The 21,399-nt window shown below is 40.6% G+C and overlaps 2 protein-coding genes across 3 annotated transcripts; both read right to left on the bottom strand.

Moving 5' to 3' along the window:
- Positions 1–928: 928 nt before the first annotated feature.
- On the bottom strand, positions 929–10,030 carry bsg (basigin). 2 transcript variants are annotated; one of them, XM_068743257.1, is made up of 9 exons: positions 9,840–10,030; positions 6,776–7,126; positions 5,560–5,728; positions 4,713–4,801; positions 4,231–4,367; positions 3,752–4,028; positions 2,178–2,202; positions 1,999–2,070; positions 929–1,889 (listed from the first exon to the last, which is right to left on the bottom strand). In XM_068743257.1, the coding sequence occupies exons 1-8, from the start codon at positions 9,901–9,903 to the stop codon at positions 2,010–2,012; spliced, it is 1,173 nt and encodes a 390-aa protein (XP_068599358.1). In that variant the 5' UTR covers positions 9,904–10,030; the 3' UTR covers positions 929–1,889; positions 1,999–2,009. The 2 variants fall into 2 exon arrangements, with proteins under 2 accessions (XP_068599358.1, XP_068599359.1); XM_068743258.1 differs by lacking the exon at positions 6,776–7,126.
- Positions 10,031–10,842: 812 nt separating this feature from the next.
- On the bottom strand, positions 10,843–16,138 carry rnf126 (ring finger protein 126). The gene is made up of 9 exons (XM_068743393.1): positions 16,064–16,138; positions 15,130–15,188; positions 14,493–14,553; positions 13,881–14,116; positions 13,694–13,762; positions 13,526–13,595; positions 13,266–13,359; positions 12,558–12,673; positions 10,843–12,436 (listed from the first exon to the last, which is right to left on the bottom strand). The coding sequence occupies exons 1-9, from the start codon at positions 16,136–16,138 to the stop codon at positions 12,254–12,256; spliced, it is 963 nt and encodes a 320-aa protein (XP_068599494.1). The 3' UTR covers positions 10,843–12,253.
- Between the last annotated feature and the right edge of the window lie 5,261 nt (positions 16,139–21,399).

Here is a 21,399-nt window from a genome sequence, read left to right on the forward strand (position 1 = left end):
GGAAAATATGACTAAACACAACAATGAACTCACCTGAGAGGACAAAGGCGTCGTCAGGTGAAGGTCATCAAGTTCATTCATCAGCCACTACCATTCAGCGCCATGGGCAGGTGATCCATAGTCCTTTTAATGGCAGATCTATAGACTCGTCTGCCTGTTGCTTTGCGTGGGGAGCCGGTCAGCACAGAGTCGTCCTCCTCATTCCGGGTGGATTGGCGCCATCATGTGGACAAATTACATCCTTTCATGTTTCATGGGCCGTCACGGAAGTTTGAGACTGTATGACGTAACAAAGGTTCATGGAATATCTTGGCTTTATGGAACAGTCAAGTCTGAACGCTGCTGTGAAAGATGCACTTTATTATCGGTGTGGTTTATTTGTCGACAGGATTAGGATTTCCAGTACGTTTTCACCCAAGATGCTGACTTTATATCTGGACCTATTTGTTGCTGCAGCACCAAATGAAAAACTCATAATTACACAGGCGCTTCCCACTCAGGACGCCATGTCAAAGAGTCAAGAACTACACTCATCAATTTTCTGCTTTGCTCCTCTTGAGAATCACGTTGCACATTTATCTATAGCAACGAAGCGAGTGACCCTCTCCACTCGCGTCGGCTGCAGGCGAGAGCAGCCACTCGGAATCGACTTTGAATGCTTGTGAAAACTGACTTCAAACACTTCACTCGCACGGCCGCTTATGCACTTATTATTCATTTGATTGAATAATAAGAGAGTAAACCCAACAAATGATGATCCCCGTACAGCTTAGGCCTCATTTTGCAAAATAATTCCTTTCACGCCAATTCAAACTGCCCTTATATCATTTGCTTAGAATTTAAGAAAGTAAACAGACGTGTAAACTGAATACCTCTATTCTGCTTGTGAAAAGTTGCAGGATAGATGGCAATACAATGACTTACACAATTCTGGCCAAGACTTTTATTTAGCGCAACATTCAATCACAAGACTACCCAGGTTAAATGGAGCATGTGGACTCTGAATATTACACACTGATGGAACCACAGACGACACTCTAACAATCAGAAAAGGCATGTTTAACATCAGTGCGTAGTGGTACACTCGTGTTTATCTGAAGCAAACTAGGTCATATCTATTGCACTTGGTCCTCTACGTGTACACGGATGTGGTGTTGGTCACAAAGAGATTGATGTCCAAAACGTCAAATTTAAATAAAACATGCGACAAGGAAAATGAAATTAAAGCACGATTGAAACAGGAAAATGTTTTTCGACTAAAAAAAGGTCAGCAATTTCTGTGCGGCAACAAAACTTGGCAGATTAAGAATCTTTAGTAAATTTTCTTCATTTACCGGTGATTATGTGTCACATTTAAAGCTTGTAACAGATAAAACGCTAAATGAGAAACCCGGTGCATTTTTAAGGCAAAGTATGAAACTCTGCTAAGGGAGGGCTGTGTTGTGTTTGTGGTGCAGATCAGATGTCTGAATGGCAGTGCCGTTAAGAGCTCCATTAATGTTTCAGTAAACAAGCTGTGTGCTCTACAAGTTTGCCAATCTGGACTGAAATAAAAAAAGAGAAGAAAAAAAGTCAGCGTAGAATGCGTCAGTATAGACAGAATTGTTTTTCACACAAACGAAGCATTCCTCACATCTACGTTCTAACTATTTTACAATGATTACACTTTTCTAAAAGAGCATTTAAACTCATGCATTATTTGCCCCTCAAGCAGAAATTATTTCACGTCGTGTACTCTCGCTGCACATTGTGATGATGATTAGAGAAGAAAACCATTCAAATCCTTAGAACAAACACCCAAGCACAAAAAAGGTATTTGGAATTGCAGGGTGCACAGCATAACGTGCAACAGGAGCAGCTGAATCCTGGACTTCCGTCTGGACACCCATCTAGGAAAGAAAAGGTTCACGACTGAATTACATTTCAAAGACTGACTGTATCCTTTGTTAGTCTATATGCCAGCTCATCTGTAGGAGAATGGAGTTCTCATGCACGAACCCTTTCAGCTCCTAGTTGGAGTTCCTTTGCCTCACATTCTTGTCTTTGTGATTTGCATTAGAATTGCTCTTCCTGGAGAAAAAAATATATATTACACATAAATGTGAGTTAATATTGTAATATTGCTAATATTGTAATTATTCAGTGAGTGGAGGTTCTGAGCCGTTGACTGTACTTACAGGGGAGCAGATCCTGAATCGTCATCTGGAGAGCAGTAAATCAGCAGTGAAAAGAAGGCACACAAAAAGGTGTCAGTCCACAGCAGGTGACATTGCTGTGACTATTTTTTTTTTTTTTTCATTGCTGTGACTAGTGTGAGCAACACATGCCCCCCCCCCCCCCCCCCCCCCCAAATGTTAGAACATGTGTGAACAAGGAGGTCATAATGAAATCTAACATGAACTGGAGCATGCCCGTGTGCTGCATTTCTGAGAACAAATATGATGAGATACTTGAAAAATAAATTACCAAAGGAATTCCACTCAAAACTTTAGAAAAAGATACACGACTAAACATCTGTCTCCAAAAACTGACAGTTGTGGACACTTATATGCACCGTCTGTTGTCACCTTGTAGCATCACAGAGGCTCATGCAATACAAACAAGACACCAAAAGACCACTGCAGCGGCTGTTTCAGAAAACCAGACATCTTAAAACTGGCAGCGCTAACACACAACCTGGCATGTGTGGAAGAACACGAAGGCAGGAGGAGGCCATCTCTGTGGCCAAACGGTCAATGAGACAAATGTAAATGACGAACTGATCTGGAAGGTTGCCTAGACTTTATCATGCAGAAAGAACAGGATGCAGAAAGCATGCAATCAGAATGCTGAAAACTCACTTTCCAACCTATCCAATTTCAGGTCAAACAAATACACTAGCCCATTTGACTCTTTCACTGACTCAATCAGGATTAAAAATGCCCAATAGATTAAATGCAAAGGGAATCTGCTTTTTTTTTTCCTTTGAAGCTTGCTCCGATTGCAGGGCCAGTGAAAGAGTGCATACAACTTGGAGCACATTCCTCTTAGAAGTGGCCACTATGAAAGCAGTTCATTCAGACTCCCATGGCGTTGTCCACGGGGCCATTGCAGCTCCACTCCAGGCTGACATGCAGTTTTGTTCACTTACCAAAATGCAAAATCAGCAGCGAACAGAGAAGTAAAAATGTAAATAATAAAAATAATATTTTCTATCACAGATGGTTTAAATAATAGTCAAACCCAATACAGAAGGACTCTCACTGGATGCATGCAGATACAGTCTGTACAGTTCCGGCTAAGGGGCAATGCTGCGCCTTAATAGTCTCCTTTACTTGAGCGGTTGACCTCACAATGACGGAAACAAGTCTCAGAATTTTGTTTTTGTCCTGTAGGGAGCCGTGAGGTTTTATTTTAGCCACACAATCGCTAACGGAAGGCTGAAAAATGGCCCCAACCATCCTCAAAACGTAAACTAACACTCTGGCAAGTTTTTCTACGACCAGTCAAGCGTTCAATATCGAAGGTATTTGTATTAATGATTTTCAAGTGGATAAAATGATCAGCACTCCACAGTGGGGGCTGTTCAGACTAAAAACTGTTGGAAGATTAATTTAAGTCTCAAACTTCCAGAACTTCAATAGAACTTTATCCAGGTTTGATTTAGTTTTTATTGGCCCAACACCACCAACTTGTTTTTTTTTTATTGAAATGAATGAAAGTGCAGGGAGTTTGTCGTATGCAGAGAGGGAGGTAGTGTGGTCTTACGTACCATCGTTGATCTCATCAGGCTTTCTCCTCTTCTCGTATATTAAAATGATGGTCACAAGGATGATGACCTCGGCCACAATGCCAAGAAACGGCCAGAGGGCAGCCAGGCGACTGCGGACACGCAGGTGGATTTTGTCGGTGGCCGTGCCAAGTTCACTGGTTCCAGAGCAGATGTAGTCTCCGACGTCACTTTCAATGTTCAGATTGTCAATGGTCAGAGTGGTCTTGTTGGGCGTGCTCTTGATCTCATACTTGTCGCTGGTCCCATTGATGATAGGCTGAAGTTCATGTTCAAGAACAAGTTAGTAACAAGTAGGAAGATGTGTGACCACGACCCTTTATCCTACGCGAGTATCAGACATGCGTGAACAACTGTAATTTAAATAAAACTGTTTACGTTCATGTCTTCTGGGTTGAAATTCTGGACAGGAATCCTGAATAATTGTGAAATAATAAAACTTAAAAGCTTGAGAAACATACCGTCTGGGTGCCATCTTCTTCTTTGTACCAGGTCCAGTCAGTGGGCAGCGGGTAGCCGTGACTCACGCAGACCATCGCACCTTTGTCCTTCTCATTGCCATTCTCAGAGTGCTTGTAGGCACCAACATGGGGAGGTGCTACAATGGAGAGAAAATGCATTCAAGTTAGAAGAACAGTTTGAGTGGTGATGAAGAGAACTGAGATCTGAGAGGCCCCTTTTAAAATTCAAACGCTCGTAGAAATGTATTCAGTTGGGGTTAGGTATCATTCACTTTTAAATACCAATATTAAATTAAATTTAGTCTCAACCACCACCCTCATGCAAATCTTAGACTGAATTTAAACAAACAAAATGTAATGTATAACAAAAAACAAAGAAAAGAGATGGCATTTTTGATTTTGGCAAGATCTCCAATACAAAAAAGACAATTTAGTTTGAAACAATGGCTTAAAGCTACTCTGATCTGTGTTATTCAACTTACTTTTGACTTCAACTGTCTGTTTCACCACTGGCTCAGTCAGGAACACACATTCATAGATTCCAGAAGACGTGTAGGTGATCTTCTCCAAACTACAGGAAATTCAGAACACTCTTCAAAATAAGAACCAGGTTTTCAGTTTTCCTATGGAGACATATCAAACTAAAACATGTTACCTGCTAACATATCTGCATAAACCACAATTGTGACAGCGATTCATTTTCCATTTAGCTGAATATAATACTGGGGATAAAAACAAAGCTGCTTGCTCGTGCAACAATTACTTCAAATCTGGCCTGGTAATTACAAGTCTGATTTTTGTACGATGCCGTTTTCTCACGCGGTTGCTGTGTGCTCGCTCTAATGGAGAATTAAGGTCAGGGCAAGTGAGCACAGTGCTGAGGGCGCTTATCCCTGCTGCCAAGACTACAGGCAAAACTGCCCGGTCCGTCTCTGCTGATCCAAGCGCACTGAATGCCTGGACCATGCCCCGAGCTCTGCTGCTCATGCAGGAAGCCAGGGAGAATCGTAAGAGGGGTAAGGACAGCGGGTAATAGCAAAGTGAGAGGACGTCAACATTACAGGACTTAGCTGGCTACGGAATGAGAAGGCGTAAAGAAAGAATACAAGGGAAATAACAAAGTCTTTATTACAACGTGAACAACCAGCAGCTCTCTTTTAGGCCAACACCTCTAAATGTTTTATTCTGTGAATGATGCCAAGTCTTGCAGCATGTAAGGCTCCTCGAAGTATTACAGCCAAACGCTGCTTCCATTTTAGTATATGGGTCATTCAGCCGACACTGCTAATCAGCGAAACAGATAAGGAGCACTTGGATGCAGCCACTCACCGGAGGACTGTAAATGGAGCGGCATCAGTGGACTTGGAACTCTCGATAACTTTCCCATTGAGCAGCCAGTGAGAGCCCTTGATGGGAAGGCTGGACTCAGTCAAGTTGCAGCTCAGGACAGCAGAGGTCTGGTTACTGACCTCAACAGGTTCAGTAATGATGTTTGGGGCTTGAGAGGAATAAATAAAAGGCAATATAAATCATTTGTCATGACAAGGACAATTTCAGACATGGCCGTCTTCATACATGCTTCATTTAACCATCCCGCTATCCTTGCATATTAACAAGACATTTTATCCCTGGGGTCAATCTGACTCCAGATAATGATTTCCGGGAAACCGTTGACCAAGTTCGCGTGTCAGGGAATTTGTTAATCGTTAAATACATAAATAACCTGTTGATAATGAAACCATGACCTGTTCTCTAGCGCCACCATCAGGGCAAACTTTAGAATTTGTCATCTTGAAGAGAAAGAACATATGAAAACTTATGTAGTCTCAAAATCATGGAAGGCTTTAAAAAGGGTTACATTTATAAACTGAACCCACTCATGAACACCAACGTTAAGTGGTTCAGCAGAAAACAAAGTAGTATTACCGACAGATATATATTGCTTCAATTTACCATGTTGATAATGCAAAACAAATACAGACCCCCCCCCCCCCCCCCCCCTAAAAGCGACAAGCATCCAGTATGAACAAACACATTCATAGGAGGAAAGGACTTCCAAATTGGGGTGATCTGTCTTACCAACAGCAGGATGGGGGGGAGAATAGGACTTTATTGGAAATCTATTCAATAGTCTACAAGGTGATGGGGGGGGGGCACCAAAAAAACAAAAGGAGATGAAGATTATCAATATTTAACGAATTTTGTGAAGCCATTTGAGCATGTTTAACCTTATGACCAGTATTATATACACAAAACTAAAAGGTATCAAATAATATTGGCAACTATGCCTTGAAAGAAGTGTGTGTGTGGGGGGGGGGGGGGTCATCAGAATGGCTATAGTGTGTCAAGAAGCCACTTTATGACCAGATGCACGTTCTACTAAAGGAAACCCCTGGAATACTGAGGAGAGGTGAGGGGAAGAGTACACTAGACGTAGCAGGACGAGGAGGGCATTGGGTCAGGAAACATGGGAGTTGAGTCTAGACTTGACTAATGAGGAGATAACAGCCAAGCTACATCTCCTCATGCGCCTTCTGCCACTCACGTTCGATCACAATAATGTATGCCTGCGAGCGGATCCACTTGATTTTTGGCGTCTTCTTCAGTTCGTTGCGGTCGGGGTCGTTGGAAGCTCGGCACTCATAAGTGCCCGAGTCATCGAGTGTGAGGCGCGCGAGGTGAATGGTGCTAGCGGCGTGTACTACGTATGTGGAATTCATTTGCACACGGTCATCCCGCGCCCCATCAAAAAGCTGGGTGAAGGTCTCGTTCGGCTCTTCGCCCTCTATAAACCACCACTGCACCTCGGGAATGGGGGCTCCTATCACCTCACAGTGCAGCTCTGCGCTGTCACTGATGACCGCCGTCTGAGACAGGGGACACTTGATAAATCCCGCTGGAGTGCAGTTCACCATCAACCCGGCAAACGGACACGGCGTTTTGAATGTGATCGAGCGAGCCAGGTGATTGAATGGATGAGGAGATGCATTGATGAAAGAAAGACAAGCAAACAGAAAAGAGAAAGAAAGAAAACAGTTAATATCAGTGGAATGAAATAAGCATGTAGAAAAGACATAGATCAGAGCGGCGTCTTCATCCAATTCATCACTTCATTAGTATTTTTAATTGCTTGTGATCTGATCCATGAACATAAAATTAGGGCAGGCAACAACAGAAAAAAGGCCTTTAGGGATGAGCCGAACTGCTACCTTTGTGAAAGTTAATCAGCTGCTTTTCAAACTAGAATAGAAACTCAATATACTGTACATCACCGAGCCTGAACTACTACTTCTCTGTGAAAGGCCAAATCTGTTCTTAGTGCACTTTCAAGGAACATAATTTAACAGGCTTATCAATTAATCAATAGTGTTGGAATTGGACAAAAAAAAAAAAAAAAAAAGCTTGGTTGAAACATCCCTAATGGCAAAGGGGGAGGAGGCATTCCAATAAAATCCAAGTGTGCAGTGAAGGAAACAATGGAGAAATGCAGATGAGGTTGAAATGAAAAACATTTCATGCAATTAATGTTCAGCATCCAGTCTGCTGATATACCCTTGAGCAAGATACTGAACTCCAACTCGCTCTCACAGCGCCTGAAGCGCTTCCTCAAGAATGGGTGAAATGTAGGGAAGAATTTACACTATTGGAATATCAATAGCATGCCCAAAAACCGAAGAAACAAAGCGAAGAGAACCATCCATCACAAGATAAACAGACTATTCCCTGATGAGCAGCCGAGCTTGATTAGATCTTAACTATTTCAGTGCCAGACATTTTCAGCTCAGCTATATGCAGAGTGCCCCAGTTCTCGCTCATTCTGCCCTATTTTTCAAGCCCCACAGAATATTTTGTACTATGAACATTAGGGGTGTAACGGTTCAAGGGACGTATTGAACCGTTCCGGTTCTGCATATTTGGTTCGGTCCACTGTTTCGGTTATATTTTATGCATAGTTTCTCTTTACTAGTGTGATCTAGGCGCTCCGTGCGGAACGAACGTCCCGGGCAAATTTCCGCACAGACGCCTCCGAGTGTCGGACACCGTTGACTGAGGGAGAGGCGCGCCAATTAACCGAACCGAGCACCTCAAGAAACCGAACCGAAAGTGCATTTTGGTGTACCATTACACCCCTAATCCACACACCGAATCTACCAAATAAAAGATTAAAGTCTCTTCATTCATCGGGAGTAAATAAAGTGTGTTCCTCACTTCATAAAAAAATTTATTCTGGAGTTATTGGCCATTGAAGAGGCAGAATTCAAGGTCAGTGTTGCCAGTAAATGTCTGGTTTTAGACAGATGTCAATGGCATTGAAAGAGTTAAGAAAGAAAGAACTAATGATAATGAAAATTGTGCTTATCCCAGATGCAAAATAAAACTCTGTTTAAATGTAAAAATACATGGATGACATTTTCCCCACATCGGCTTCATCTTTCATTTTCACTGAAGTCAAAGCTGTAAGCAGACAGCCTTTGAATACAAAACAAGCTCATTTAGGAGTGTGTCAACAGGCGCTCCGGTCTCTCCTGCATCATAGAGAGCTTGTGTCGCTGCCAAAGGTCACCTTAATAGCAGTCCCTTCCAAACAAGCTGCAGGATAGTTCAACCTTAAATATTAAGGGTATATTTAAGGTAATGTTCTTCATGCCAAGTAGGAATAACTAAATTAAATGAAACATCCTTTCCAAACAAAGTCTACAACTGAAACAATCCCACGCAAATGTTCATACTGTGTGGAATACAAAACTATTTAATTTAAAAGCTCCTTTAAGTTGATCATCCTTAACGAAGACAGAAATTAAGGTAGGGGTGCATTACAAGATCCAGAGTTTACTAGGGTTATGAAAGTAAAATCCTATTTACGTCGCTTGGAGAAACAAAGTAGACAATAATATACACATTAATGTTGCTCCAAAATAATACCTGCCATCAAGTGTTCAATCAGAGGTTATTCATCGAAGTCTTTCGTCTCTTATTTGACATGATAAATGTAGAAAGCTGTATTGTTACACCGGGTCAGAGGAAATTAAAGGCCTTTAAGTAGCGAAAGGGGGAAGCTCGACGTTCCAGCATTACGCGGAGCTCCGGTTCCAATGCTCGAGTCATAAACACTGAACTCGAGCAATCACGCAAACACAGAATACACAGAATACACAGAAACATCAAGAACAGTTTGAGAGATTCTTGAAAGGCTTCTTTCTTTCCCCGCCGGTTCAGCATTCTGTAAGGAGGCGCCATCACACAGAAAAACAACCCGAAAGAATTAGGAATCTCAATACAGAACTGCGACACTTTAAGCTTATTTTTCATGAAATCTATCCACAAACATTTGAAACATTAAGTAACGCGGCGCAGTCGATGTTACAAAAGCAAAAAAACAAAAAAATATACGCTTCTCACTGACGCTGGACCTCACGTGATCGGCCACATTTTAAGGTTTGTATTTGTAGTAATCAGGCCGGAGCGCCTACCTCGTTGTACTTGTACATTGTATTTGATAGCGAAACCCCCCCGGTGTCGTTAATTAGACGGAAAACGACCTTTTTGAGTGTTCGTGATCAGGACGAAGTCTCCATCTCCAACCAACATGGCTGACAGAGAATCCTTACCTGTAGACGCGCCGGCTCGCCAACAGACGGACAGGAGGGCAACGGCAGCCCGCAACAACTGCATCGCGGCTAACTCAAGAGCTCCGTGTATCGCCGAATGCGCCGAATATTAATTCAGACGAGCCGAATCTTCTTCTGAACTTCCTGCCGAGATGTCGAAGCTCCGTCTCACAGCATAGCCCGGTCCGTCCTCTAGCTGCACCTCACGTACACGCCCCGATCGTCACGTGCACGTGACACCACGTGAACGCGTTTAGTCCGCTTTTAAAGCTATAATTCTCATTTAGTGATCATATTGTCCAATAATTTGATGTATACAATCTAAAATATTTGATTAAAAACCCCCCACAAAGGCCCGTGGAAAAAAAATGAATGACTTGTCTTAAGTAGGATAATTACATGAATACAAATACTTGTGAGAAACGCTCCCTCGTAATTACGCACAGCTGATCCGGTCTTCGCGCAGCGAAAAATCTACGTTGCGCACAAAAAAAACTCCAACCTAAATTGAAAATAACATAAAGACGTAAAGATGCATTCCGTGCTATTTTCCACTGAGTCAGTGAGTGACCGGTGACTGGCTGCTCCGGCTAATGATGAGATTCACATGTTTTTACGCAGCTAATAGACGCCATTGTAAACGGAGTTCCAGAACTCTCGCGGGACCACAGAACACACGTCCTTTGCTTGCTCATTTTTATCGCTTGTTTCTATGTTATTTATTTTTATTGTGTACTTTGAGATTTGCTTTCAAACGTAAAGTGCGTTTAAAGTAAAATGTATTATTATAATGTTGCTCAAAGTTGTCCAAGGGACTGCTCAGGGAGTTTGTGTGTTTGCTCAGGCATGAACAATTAGAGGGAACATTGCTTGGCAGTGTTTACCTCGATGGACTGATTAAGAATCAGCAGCTGGACAGTGTAAAGGCAAACCCAAAGCCATGTACAGTAAAGCATGGTTTTCTCTTCTCGGTTGCCCAATGTTTTATCCAGAACAATCCCCTTAGATGAAAGGCCTTTGAACCAAAACCACCGAAAGGAAGAGGGACAATGTAAAGGAAATACACCATTGTGGCTAAACAATAAAAGGAAGCAGAATTTATTGACCTACCGGTATTGACAGATATTTAATAGGCAAGCAACCCATTGACTTAGTATGAACACTGTCTCATATCTGCACATCAGGCCTTACTTTCAGAGTAAAACAAAACAAAAACAATCTCACATTATGGATTTAAATCACTTCCAGCAGAACTCAATGTTTTTGTTCCCTTGTTGAGTACACATCATTGACGGGACATACAACTTCTACAGGGAAACGAGGTCCAGCGGTGCACAGCTCACAGGCCGCATGTTTACTATTCTATTCCTTCAATTTTAGAACATTTTGTTCAGTGGGAGCTTTAATATAATAAAGAATTTTGGAAACAATTCCTGCTGGTTTTACTGCACTCCCAGCTAATGCAGAAGGAAACAGATTTTTCCAACATGGTTGTTTACACACAACACATTCGTTCAGTCACTGGAAATAAGATTAATTTGCCCATTTTATCCTGTTGCTCATGAGAAGACAGATATTAGATATACGCACAATGAGAATGATTTACATGGAGTTTGGGTGAATGCACCCAATTATCTTTTATTTTTATTTCAGTTCATATTGTTCGGACACTCATACTGAAAATTAATAGAATTTCATCTCACATTACAAAATATTATTTACCCTTAAGTTAAAATGCAGACATACTGAAGTGAAAAAAATTGTTCCACACTGTAGTCTTGAAGATAAAATTACAATTAAAAAAGCATTTTTAATTTAGTAACTCCAAACAGCAACTAATTACTCAATCTTTTTTTTTTTCCCAAGTGCAAACAATGGTACCGGTATGTTCTCAGGTAATCCTAAAACTATAAATGATCTTGACAGTAAATTATAAACTACTGGAACTTTGTTTTGAAAGCTAAATAAAATGTCAAAAGCAATACCAAACGATAACTGTATATTTATTTTTGTTTAATTGAAAAAAGAGGAACACTTGAAATCAGTCTTAAGATAAAAAAAAGAAAAAAAAGACAGAAACTGCCTTGATATTCCAAGACTTGTACCTGTGATTCCTCTTCCTGTGTAAGATTATTGAAATAAATCAAGCCTTCTGAAGTTTCCTTGGTTCTCCACATCCTCCCTGTTAGAAGCTGCATTCCAGATCTCCTCCACGCCCTCTTTTGTTCAAACTCTTGATGAAGGTGGGAGCAACACGGCAGGCAGAAATACATGAACCTCATGTATCACTTACCCCTGGAATCGGGCTTGAGGGCTCCTGGCAAGAAGGACTCCGTTGTCTACCCTACAGCAGGGAGAGACTTGAAGTCACCGCTCTAAAGTACGTTAGCTCAGGAGCTTTATTAAAAGATTCTCTAAGAGTTGTCAGTAGGGTTCTCATTGCTGGTTGAACTTGAGGACTGAGGGGTAGAAGATGATGATGAGGAGGAGGATGAAGAGGAAGAGGAGGAGGTAAAATTCATCCCTGATAGTTCTGGAGGATTTGTTGCTGTGTTTTGTCCACTCAAGCTTTTCCTGCACACTGGACAAGTATCGTGCTGGTAAAAAAAAAAAGAATGTCATCATTAAGAAGCTGTTATGATTACTTCACCGTTTCACACAGAGGTGAAGTGGTGAATATTTGAGTGGAATGAGTCTCATGCAGCTGTTGTGTAATACCTGTTCTAGCCAAGGGACTATGCAATCATTGTGGAACATGTGATTGCATGGGAGCTGCCTCACATTTTCCCCAACACTGTAATCTTCTTTACAAACTGGACATTCCAATCCTGAAGCTTAAGGACAAAAATACACATTAAAAATGTAAAGTTATTAAATAAGATCCATCAGCAGGTTTGGCTGAAATAATCTCTGACATTACTTGATCTACTATGTACAACGGATCACAAAATGAGTCCAAACAGGGCTTCTTAGTCTTAGCAAAACTTCACTCTACCTACATCTACATTAATAAAGTTAGCCCTCAGTCCTAGTTTAAGGGGTGTATTTTTAATGAGTGGGACAATTGTGAAACTTGGCCCAGTTATAATTGATTTACTCTAATTTAGTAAACAGAAACTATCACAAATAAATAGCTGACTAAGATACTATTTTATAGCAATTTGGATCAAACAAATAGAAACAATGTAAATATTTAGAGAACACATTAAAATATATAGTTTCTTCCATGGTACTTTTCCACATGAATTAAAAAAACAACAACATTTAGCATTACCGTTCTTGCCTGGCTCTGTAATATAAGTAGCTATGAAAATGTTTAAATTTGTTCGAACACACAATTACTTAAATAATCAATAATAAAACAAACAAAAAGAGACAAAAGGAGTCAGTCTGTTCCACCGGTGATAATCATGATGTTCAACTTACCAACATGCTCCTCTGTAATTTGCACTGTTGGAAGACATTTTATTTTATCCCTATCAGCAGGTGGAGGTCCTGAGTTCTCAAACTGGTTTAATAACTAAATGTGAAAGAAAAAAAATATATATTACCAAAAAATGCAGTGTAAATATTAGTGTGAGTACTACTTACTCTCTTAAACATCTAAAATGTTTATTCCAAAAAATGTAAACAAAACAATGCACTTTAGTCTCTTTAAAAAACAAATAATATAATCTTAAAAATACCTGGGTTATAATTGCATCTAGTCCATTAGCACCCCAGGCATAATCCATAGGATTTGAATGAAGAACACCCCTTGAAGAAATAATGCAATAGAACAGTTAGGACAGCGCTGGTACACCGTGTGGAGAATTTGTGCTATGGTTAAGCGTCGATCATGTCGTTAGACTTACCAGGGTCCAACACCAATATTGGGCATTGCAGTGGGTGCAATTATTCCATTAACTAGTTGTTGAATAATTCTATAAAAAGAGAACATAAGGCTATGATACTGATGAATTGATGAAAAAACAGCTTTCGAAGCGTTAAATACTTCAGATATTCACTGGAGTCCACTACATGACAGACTGTGCTGCTTACCCCTCTAAAGTAGGAACACCCTCGTGCCTTCCTGCCTGGCGCCTTGAACCATGACGACTTCTTGGCTGCCTGGCACTATATCGTTGTCGTGATGCATTTTCCCTTTCACGCCTGTTTTCAGCATCCCTGTTGTCCTCTGTTCCCAGTCCAGACCCAAAGTCAAAGCGGTCATCGAAGACACCCAGTGCAAACTGCCCATAGCCCGAAGGAAAGGTGAACAATTGCTGGTCTGTGTTCTGGTCGAGAGAAAAAAAGCACACAGAAAACCTGGATGTTGTTGTCTTGATGGTGAAAGCAGGACATGTTTAATTACCTCTGAGCCTACAACTATTAATGGCCAAAATAACTCACAGGTTCTGGTTCAGGTTTAATTTCAATTTTCTAACCAATAGAGACCGCATGCTGAAACCCAGAATTCCCCACTTCTTTTTCAAAAGTTTCATCACTTACATATACTGAATATCATGCTAAAAAATGTTACTCATCTTTGAGAGATGTTTTAATACCCATATAATTAAATGAATCAAGTTAGATCAGTTAGAAAGTGTCAATGCAAACAATTCAGTGAATTTCTGACATGTTATTAAAAAGGTTATTAAAAAGGTTAAAAACCTCAAATGGTTGCTGGTTCTGGGGACCACTGAGGATGGTAGACATGGAGCCATTGTCAGAACTAAACACAGACAAACGGTTGACAAAATTATATCTTGACTTAGTAATGAAACATTTTTTGTACATTGCTTTATGGTTTACATGATTTCTAACAGTTATAATATCATGTTTTTCCTGTGCCTTATCACTTCACATAAGAACAAGCAGCAGTTGATGGCAAACATTTATGATAATAAGTGAGAAGTCACGACATGGTAGTGACCAGTAAAGTGGATTAGAATTGAATTGAATGCATTTTCCAACTTTGAGACGCTACTCCAAATGTGTTTAGACAAGCAGCACAAACCAAATAAGACAAATACAATGTTTATGTTTAAAGCTGGCCTACATAAGTTTGACTACAACTATTCAAGCGATTTACTAAAGCATGAATGGAAGAGATATAAGCATCTTTACTGAATTTGTTGGAGAAAGAACCGTGTCAGACCTTGTGTTGCTTGCGTAAAAGGTACTGAATCTTGCAGAATGCTTTTATCTGACATTAGCTACTGTATGCCGTGAGTAGCATAGCTGTTAGGGAATAATGACTAAGACACCTTGATGAGGACAGGTGTAATTAACATAAACCTATACTGACCTTCGCTCCTCCAACAGTTCCTCAATAAACCCAGAATCACATCTTGGACATGTATACTCCTGCAAACAAAAAGATACTCAAGTGAGTAACTCTTTTAAAATTGTATGAGGGCAACAGTACTGACACATAGATCACTGTAGATCAATACTACTGTAGATCACTACCTGTGACAGTTAAGCACAATGGCTGGAGTTAGTCAGAGTGAAGTGTTTTGCAGGACAGCCTGAAAAAACACTACCGCTCATAATTGCTCAAAATATTTCTGCAATTTACACCTTGTTTCTTCACATTTATGAGATGAAATCCCGGAGATAATCGCTCTTTGAGCATGAGGGCTCTCCAGAGCAGAGCAGAGCAGACATTTACTATGACCGAACATTCTCGCCTGCAAAAAGCATTCCACGCTACCTTACTGAATGGCGAAACAAGGTCGCAGTGGCACGGGTTCAACTGCAAATGCACAGAAATGTGTAACATTCTCGAACATAAAGTCTTGAGGTGGACAAGTGTTGACGTCGTTCCATCAATCAACAATGCTACTGAGACACAAGACCCGGTCACAGAGTCACAGTTGACGTTATTGCTACACAATATGCCGTACGTCGAGGCTAATATACATCGTAAGCCAACAATAATCAACAAATGATCCCGCTAATCGTTGTAGTCGTAAATGTAGAATTAATATGTGTATAAGAACAAAGTCAATTCATGTTCTTGTATTGACTGGTCTACTACTACGATGGCAAGCTAAAGGTAACTCACACTGGTTAGCATTAGCAACATAAACAGATACCCGTAGCAACGTAGCTAATAATGTTAGCACACATACCGTTAGCCTCAACGCTACAAGATTTCCAATTAAGTAAAAACAATATGACAGTGTTTAGAATTTATTCACATATATCTATATGCAAGTTGTGTCTATAGTACTTACAGGAAGCCGAGGACTAATCTCTTGCGAGCATCTGTGACAGAAGAACCGGCTGGGCCATGGAGGTGCTTCCGCCATCTTTAGCCACTAAAAAGGTGGAAAGAGGAAAGAACTACGGAGCACCTAGAAGGTCAAAGTTAACCCACTAGAAAATGCGATGCGAAAATAACCCATGATAGAGAAATAGAGTTAATACTTACGTTTACTAAGAAAATAGAATCTAGGAAGAACATTGTTTAGTAGACTTAACATATGTTGTCACAAAATAACATTTAAATAGTAAAAAAAAAAAGAAAAAAGAAAGATAGTTGTGAAAACATAAAGAACATAAACCAACACATTTTACTACAGATATATGAATATGAATATTATAATTATTATAAATATTATTATGAACTTATCTATATTTGACAAAGACTGACAATAATGTGTCTTATAAAATACTGCCACATGGTGGTGCTTTTGTGTACGAATGCATCGCATTGTGTATCCATCAGGGACTGAGGTTATGATAAAGACTCTGTATGTATCCTTTCGAATATCTGTGATCTTCAGGGAGGGTTTTTATGTTGTATGTCATTGATACATACACACATGTTTAATATAATATGCCAAACAAAATTGTGTCATGTAAAAATACACTGCATCTTCATTGACCTTGTGTCTTTTCACTCTAAATTTAGGGTACTCACTTTCAATACTGTAATGCACTGGATTCACATTGATATGCTACTTGTCTGCTTGATTCTCATCAAGCACCTCTTTAGACTATTGGTAAAAGATACCCAAGCGCTGGAATGTTATGGATATTTCAGCGTCTGTTTTTCAGTGCGAGTGAACAGTTGTTGGAACCATTGAATTAAGCATCAGATTTGAGGGAGGCATTAAATACCGGTAGTCTTTCACTCAGAAAAAAACCCCAATGTGAACACAGATAATTTCTTGTTAGAAACTACTTAGAAAACCTGAGATAACAGGTATCAGAGATAACTTGGTTACATAAGAAGAGGAGGGGGAAATGACCTCAATGATTTTATTTTGTTTTCAAACCTGCATTTATTTTAGAAAGTTGTAAATAAATAACTTTTAAAGTTTTTTCCGCAGGATCCAGTACTGTGACTTGTAGTACTGCACACTGATGTCTATAAATATGTCACACAAGCCTGGAGTACCTCTTGTTCACTTGGTACCACATGTTGAGATAAAGTAGGAGTTCCCATCCAACTGCCCATCAGCCAATCACATCTCTCAAGCAATCTGGCCTGATTTTTATGTTCAAGTGTTATGTCTTTAGGACAAAAGCCCTGGATGTGTTTTGACTTTCTCATATGGTGTTTTATGGTGTATAGATTTGAAAGATATACTATATGAGTAAAGTTATGTATTAGATATTGTATCCACAATCATTCATGCATTGAATACACCCCATTGGTCTGTTTCAGTAATATAACACAAGCAGCTGACTACAGGCAAGAGCCTGTGATACACCACGAATGTTTCGACAGCACATCCTGGGGTTCACTATACTATAATGAAATGATATATATATATATAATGAAATCTAAATCTAATATGCGAACTGAAAAACTTTTGAATGCAATCGTGAACTATTAATATATATATTAATATGTGAGACATTTTTTGTTGTGATGTAAATTTGAATACTGAACACATGCTGTAAAATACGAGAGTGTAACAAATAAGTCTTGAACATGAACATGCACATTTACACATGCATTCACACCCTCATGATAATTAACACAATAGAGTAATAGTTTTTTTCTGTGCCTGCTTTTTTGGCCTTTCATTTATATTGCACTTTTAGGGACAATAAACTATTGCAGTCAAAGCAGCAGACATATATGGTGCAAGAGACACTGCTGCTTTTGTCATTCTATAGAGTGTTTCCAGACACTCCAGCCGGGATTGCCCCACGCAGTCCCCCTGGGCCCCCGAATCCTTTCACCCACACATACACATGAAGACACAATAACAGCTGCTTGCTGGAACATCATGGGCCTCTTAGTCATGCGTCACTTGTTTTCAGTCCCAACCATTGAAGACTCTCAATCCTTCTGGACACGCTCTGTCTAAGACATGTGTATCCGCATGTGTGCACGCATGCACGCATGCACACACACCCACACCCACACCCCACACGCAGCGTGACTGCATGAATCTTTCGTTACTACAGTGGTACAACTGTTCAGGATTTCATCACCAAGCAGCTAATAAAACATATTGTAAATGCTACTAGAGGAACATATGCATTCAATTTACAGCTTCAGGTTTGGTGATGTGTTTGTGGTATCGCAGACATTTCAGCAGGGCTTAGCTTTATCTGCTTTTGTTTTACTTATTGCTTCATAAGATTTTAATCTGCTGAAGTGACTCATTAGTTTAAATAATTTTCATTCAATCAATGCATCTTTTTTCCTTCACACAAGGAGATTTGTAGAGCTATTTTTTTTTTTTTTTTTATCCTTGCTGTCATTTGTGACCGACAATATTGTAAAGATTGGTTCACCGCTTTGAAGACTTGGTGCTATATATATAGTGAATAAATAAATATATAAATGGTGAACAAAGGAGCACTCAGCAAATACAACAAACTCTCCATATCAGAGGCAGTTGAAGCTAACAAACAAAGACTAACAGCTCTGGCCACCCGGTTGAGGAGCTACACCAAGGAGAGCGAGGCCAGGAGAATAAACCAGCTGTTCTTCACTGAACCGGCCAAGGTGTATTCTCAGTGGCAGGGAAATAAAAACCAGTCAGACCCACCAAGAGCTGAGATGGAAAATTACTGGAAGGACATATGGGAGCAAGAGACACAACAACGATGCCCAATGGTTAATGGACCTAACAGCTGATCGTAGAAACCTCCCAGAACAAGGTCCATTAACCCTCTCATTGGCAGACAATCTGGGAAAGAGTGTCAAAGATGAAGAGCTGGATAACACCGGGCCCCGATATGACCCATGCATCCTGGCTGAAAAAAACTAGCTGCACTCCATGAACACCTAGCAGCACAGATGAACCAGCTGCTGAGGGATGGGACCCACCCGCCACGGAGTGGTTAACTCAGGGCAGGACATTCCTAATCATGAAGGACCCCCCAGATGTGCCCCATCCCATTCAGCTACTCTGCAAATAAACTGTCTCTGCACAACATGGAAAGCCCTATCAGGCATCGTTGTGGCTAAAATGAGTAAACATGTGACTCAATACATGAGCGGGCCTCAGAAAGTAATTGGTCGTGACACCAGAGGAGCCAAACACCACCTACTGGTCAATAGAGCAGTCACCCAAGACTGTAAGAACAGACAGGCCAACCTGAGCACAGCCTGGTTTGACTACATGAAAGCCGACGACTCGATGCCAATCACATGGATGCTGGAATGCCTCGACCTCAAAATTCCAATGCACATATACGGCCACACTATGAGCAACACGATAAGTTACATCTGCCTTTCTTGCCTTTTAGGACTGTCATTTCTGGTCCAGTTCTTGGAGATGTGTTTTATCAAATCCCCTGTAAGCAGCCAGGCACCAGGCACAGCGGTCTGCAGCAAGAGCTTCCCAGCTGTATCGAGGAATACTGCAGGTTAAGTATTTAAATGTCTGACAGCTTAAGCAACTAATATTTACTTATAATAATAAAAAAAAAATCCCGTGTTTGGGCCAAGGAATCTAAACATTGTGTTTATGTCTTGCCTCTATGCAAGAGCCACCTGCAAAGTTGATGTGAAATTATGGTTATGGTCTGGTAATTTTTCCAAGCCTCAAATTGCACAACTGGGTTTGATTTGAGGCAAGATCGGGAACTCATTCTAGCATAATTATCGCAGAGGCAAAAATCTCATTTTGTGGCCTACTTGTCTCTGGCACACATGTTCTCAAATACCTTAAAACATTTGAGAAGTCGCAGATCATACATTTTATAGCATGTCATATCAAACTGGATTTACATCAAACATTTTTTTTTTAATTCACATTAATTATTATTATTATTATTAGTCAAATCTATACAGCATATTATTGCAGGCACTTTGCTCTCCTGTTAGATTTAGTATATATGGACCAGACCACACACAGAGCAAGAAAGGATGCTTCCACCAAGGATAATTGAGGACAATTAGCATTTGCACAACTTCCTATCTCTCCTGAATTGTTGTTAGTGATGTTATCCTGACTAAATGACACTGCTCAGTTACAGTAAACACTAGCCGGATTTTCATTTCATCAGTGGTAGCAGTCTTGGCTGCAAAGTTGCTCTGAGCAAACACATCAGTCACCTGGAAAATATTTCCATCCTGCCTGTGGCTCCGAAAGGAGGAATTGAGGATTTATGTATTAAATGTATGTATGATTCTGATTCTGATGTTGTGTAATATGATTCCACAAGGTAACGATAAGTTAATATCAAAGATAATATAAAGTGCCTCTGAGCCATCTACGGAACGTTACCTGATGCAGTGTAAACTAGAAGACTGGAGTATGGGCTGTTCTGTCTGCACGATCGTCAGTCCAATGTTTGATGATAGAACATTATGAGAGTGTCACGTAACAATGGCAGTCTGCGTTATAATGTCTGAGACAGATATATTGTGATGGCGTGAAAAATCTATTAGTTTCAGCTGTGAGAACAAGCTGTTTACAACCCAGAGGCGCAATCCAAAGAGTGGGTGGTCTCCAAAAAACTTTGCAGCGCCTGTTGTTGAGAAAGACGTTTGACATATTAGAGCAGGATGATTATGCATCCCTGAAATGTCGGTGTGGGCGTAGGGATATAAACAAGTCAGCCAGAGGTTGTGATGTCATATGCATGACTGATCCCATACTCACTTGAGGTGAGCTCCAGCAGATGAGAAGCACCCACAATCCCACCAACCCACCAAACCACCCACCCACACACACACACACACACACACACACACACACACTGCGGAAGTGATGCTGGCCAGTTACAGGATTTACCAGAAATGATAAAATGCAGAATAAAGAATGAAATAAGGATAGAAGTTGGCAGGGAAAAACTGCAGTCTCCCGCTTAGGCTCTGAGATGACTCTCAGCTTTACTCTCTGGTTATGTCATTAACTTCCTATGTAACTTGGGTATGACAATTAGTTTGCCACGATGCCCGTGGTGCTTTGACTCTTTAGAGAAATCCTGATTGAAGGACATCTACTCCGGACAGCAGCAAGATAAATACCCCTACCGAGTCCAGATACTGGAGGTGGTGGTGGCCGATGATGCTGCTGCGACTGATGAGACTGACGAAATTGTAAACTCCAAACAACGACCGGAGGAAATTAAGTAAGAGATGTGGAAGACA

Source organism: Brachionichthys hirsutus, chromosome 9 (assembly GCF_040956055.1).
Source record: "Brachionichthys hirsutus isolate HB-005 chromosome 9, CSIRO-AGI_Bhir_v1, whole genome shotgun sequence".
NCBI classification, from domain to species: Eukaryota; Metazoa; Chordata; class Actinopteri; order Lophiiformes; family Brachionichthyidae; genus Brachionichthys; species Brachionichthys hirsutus.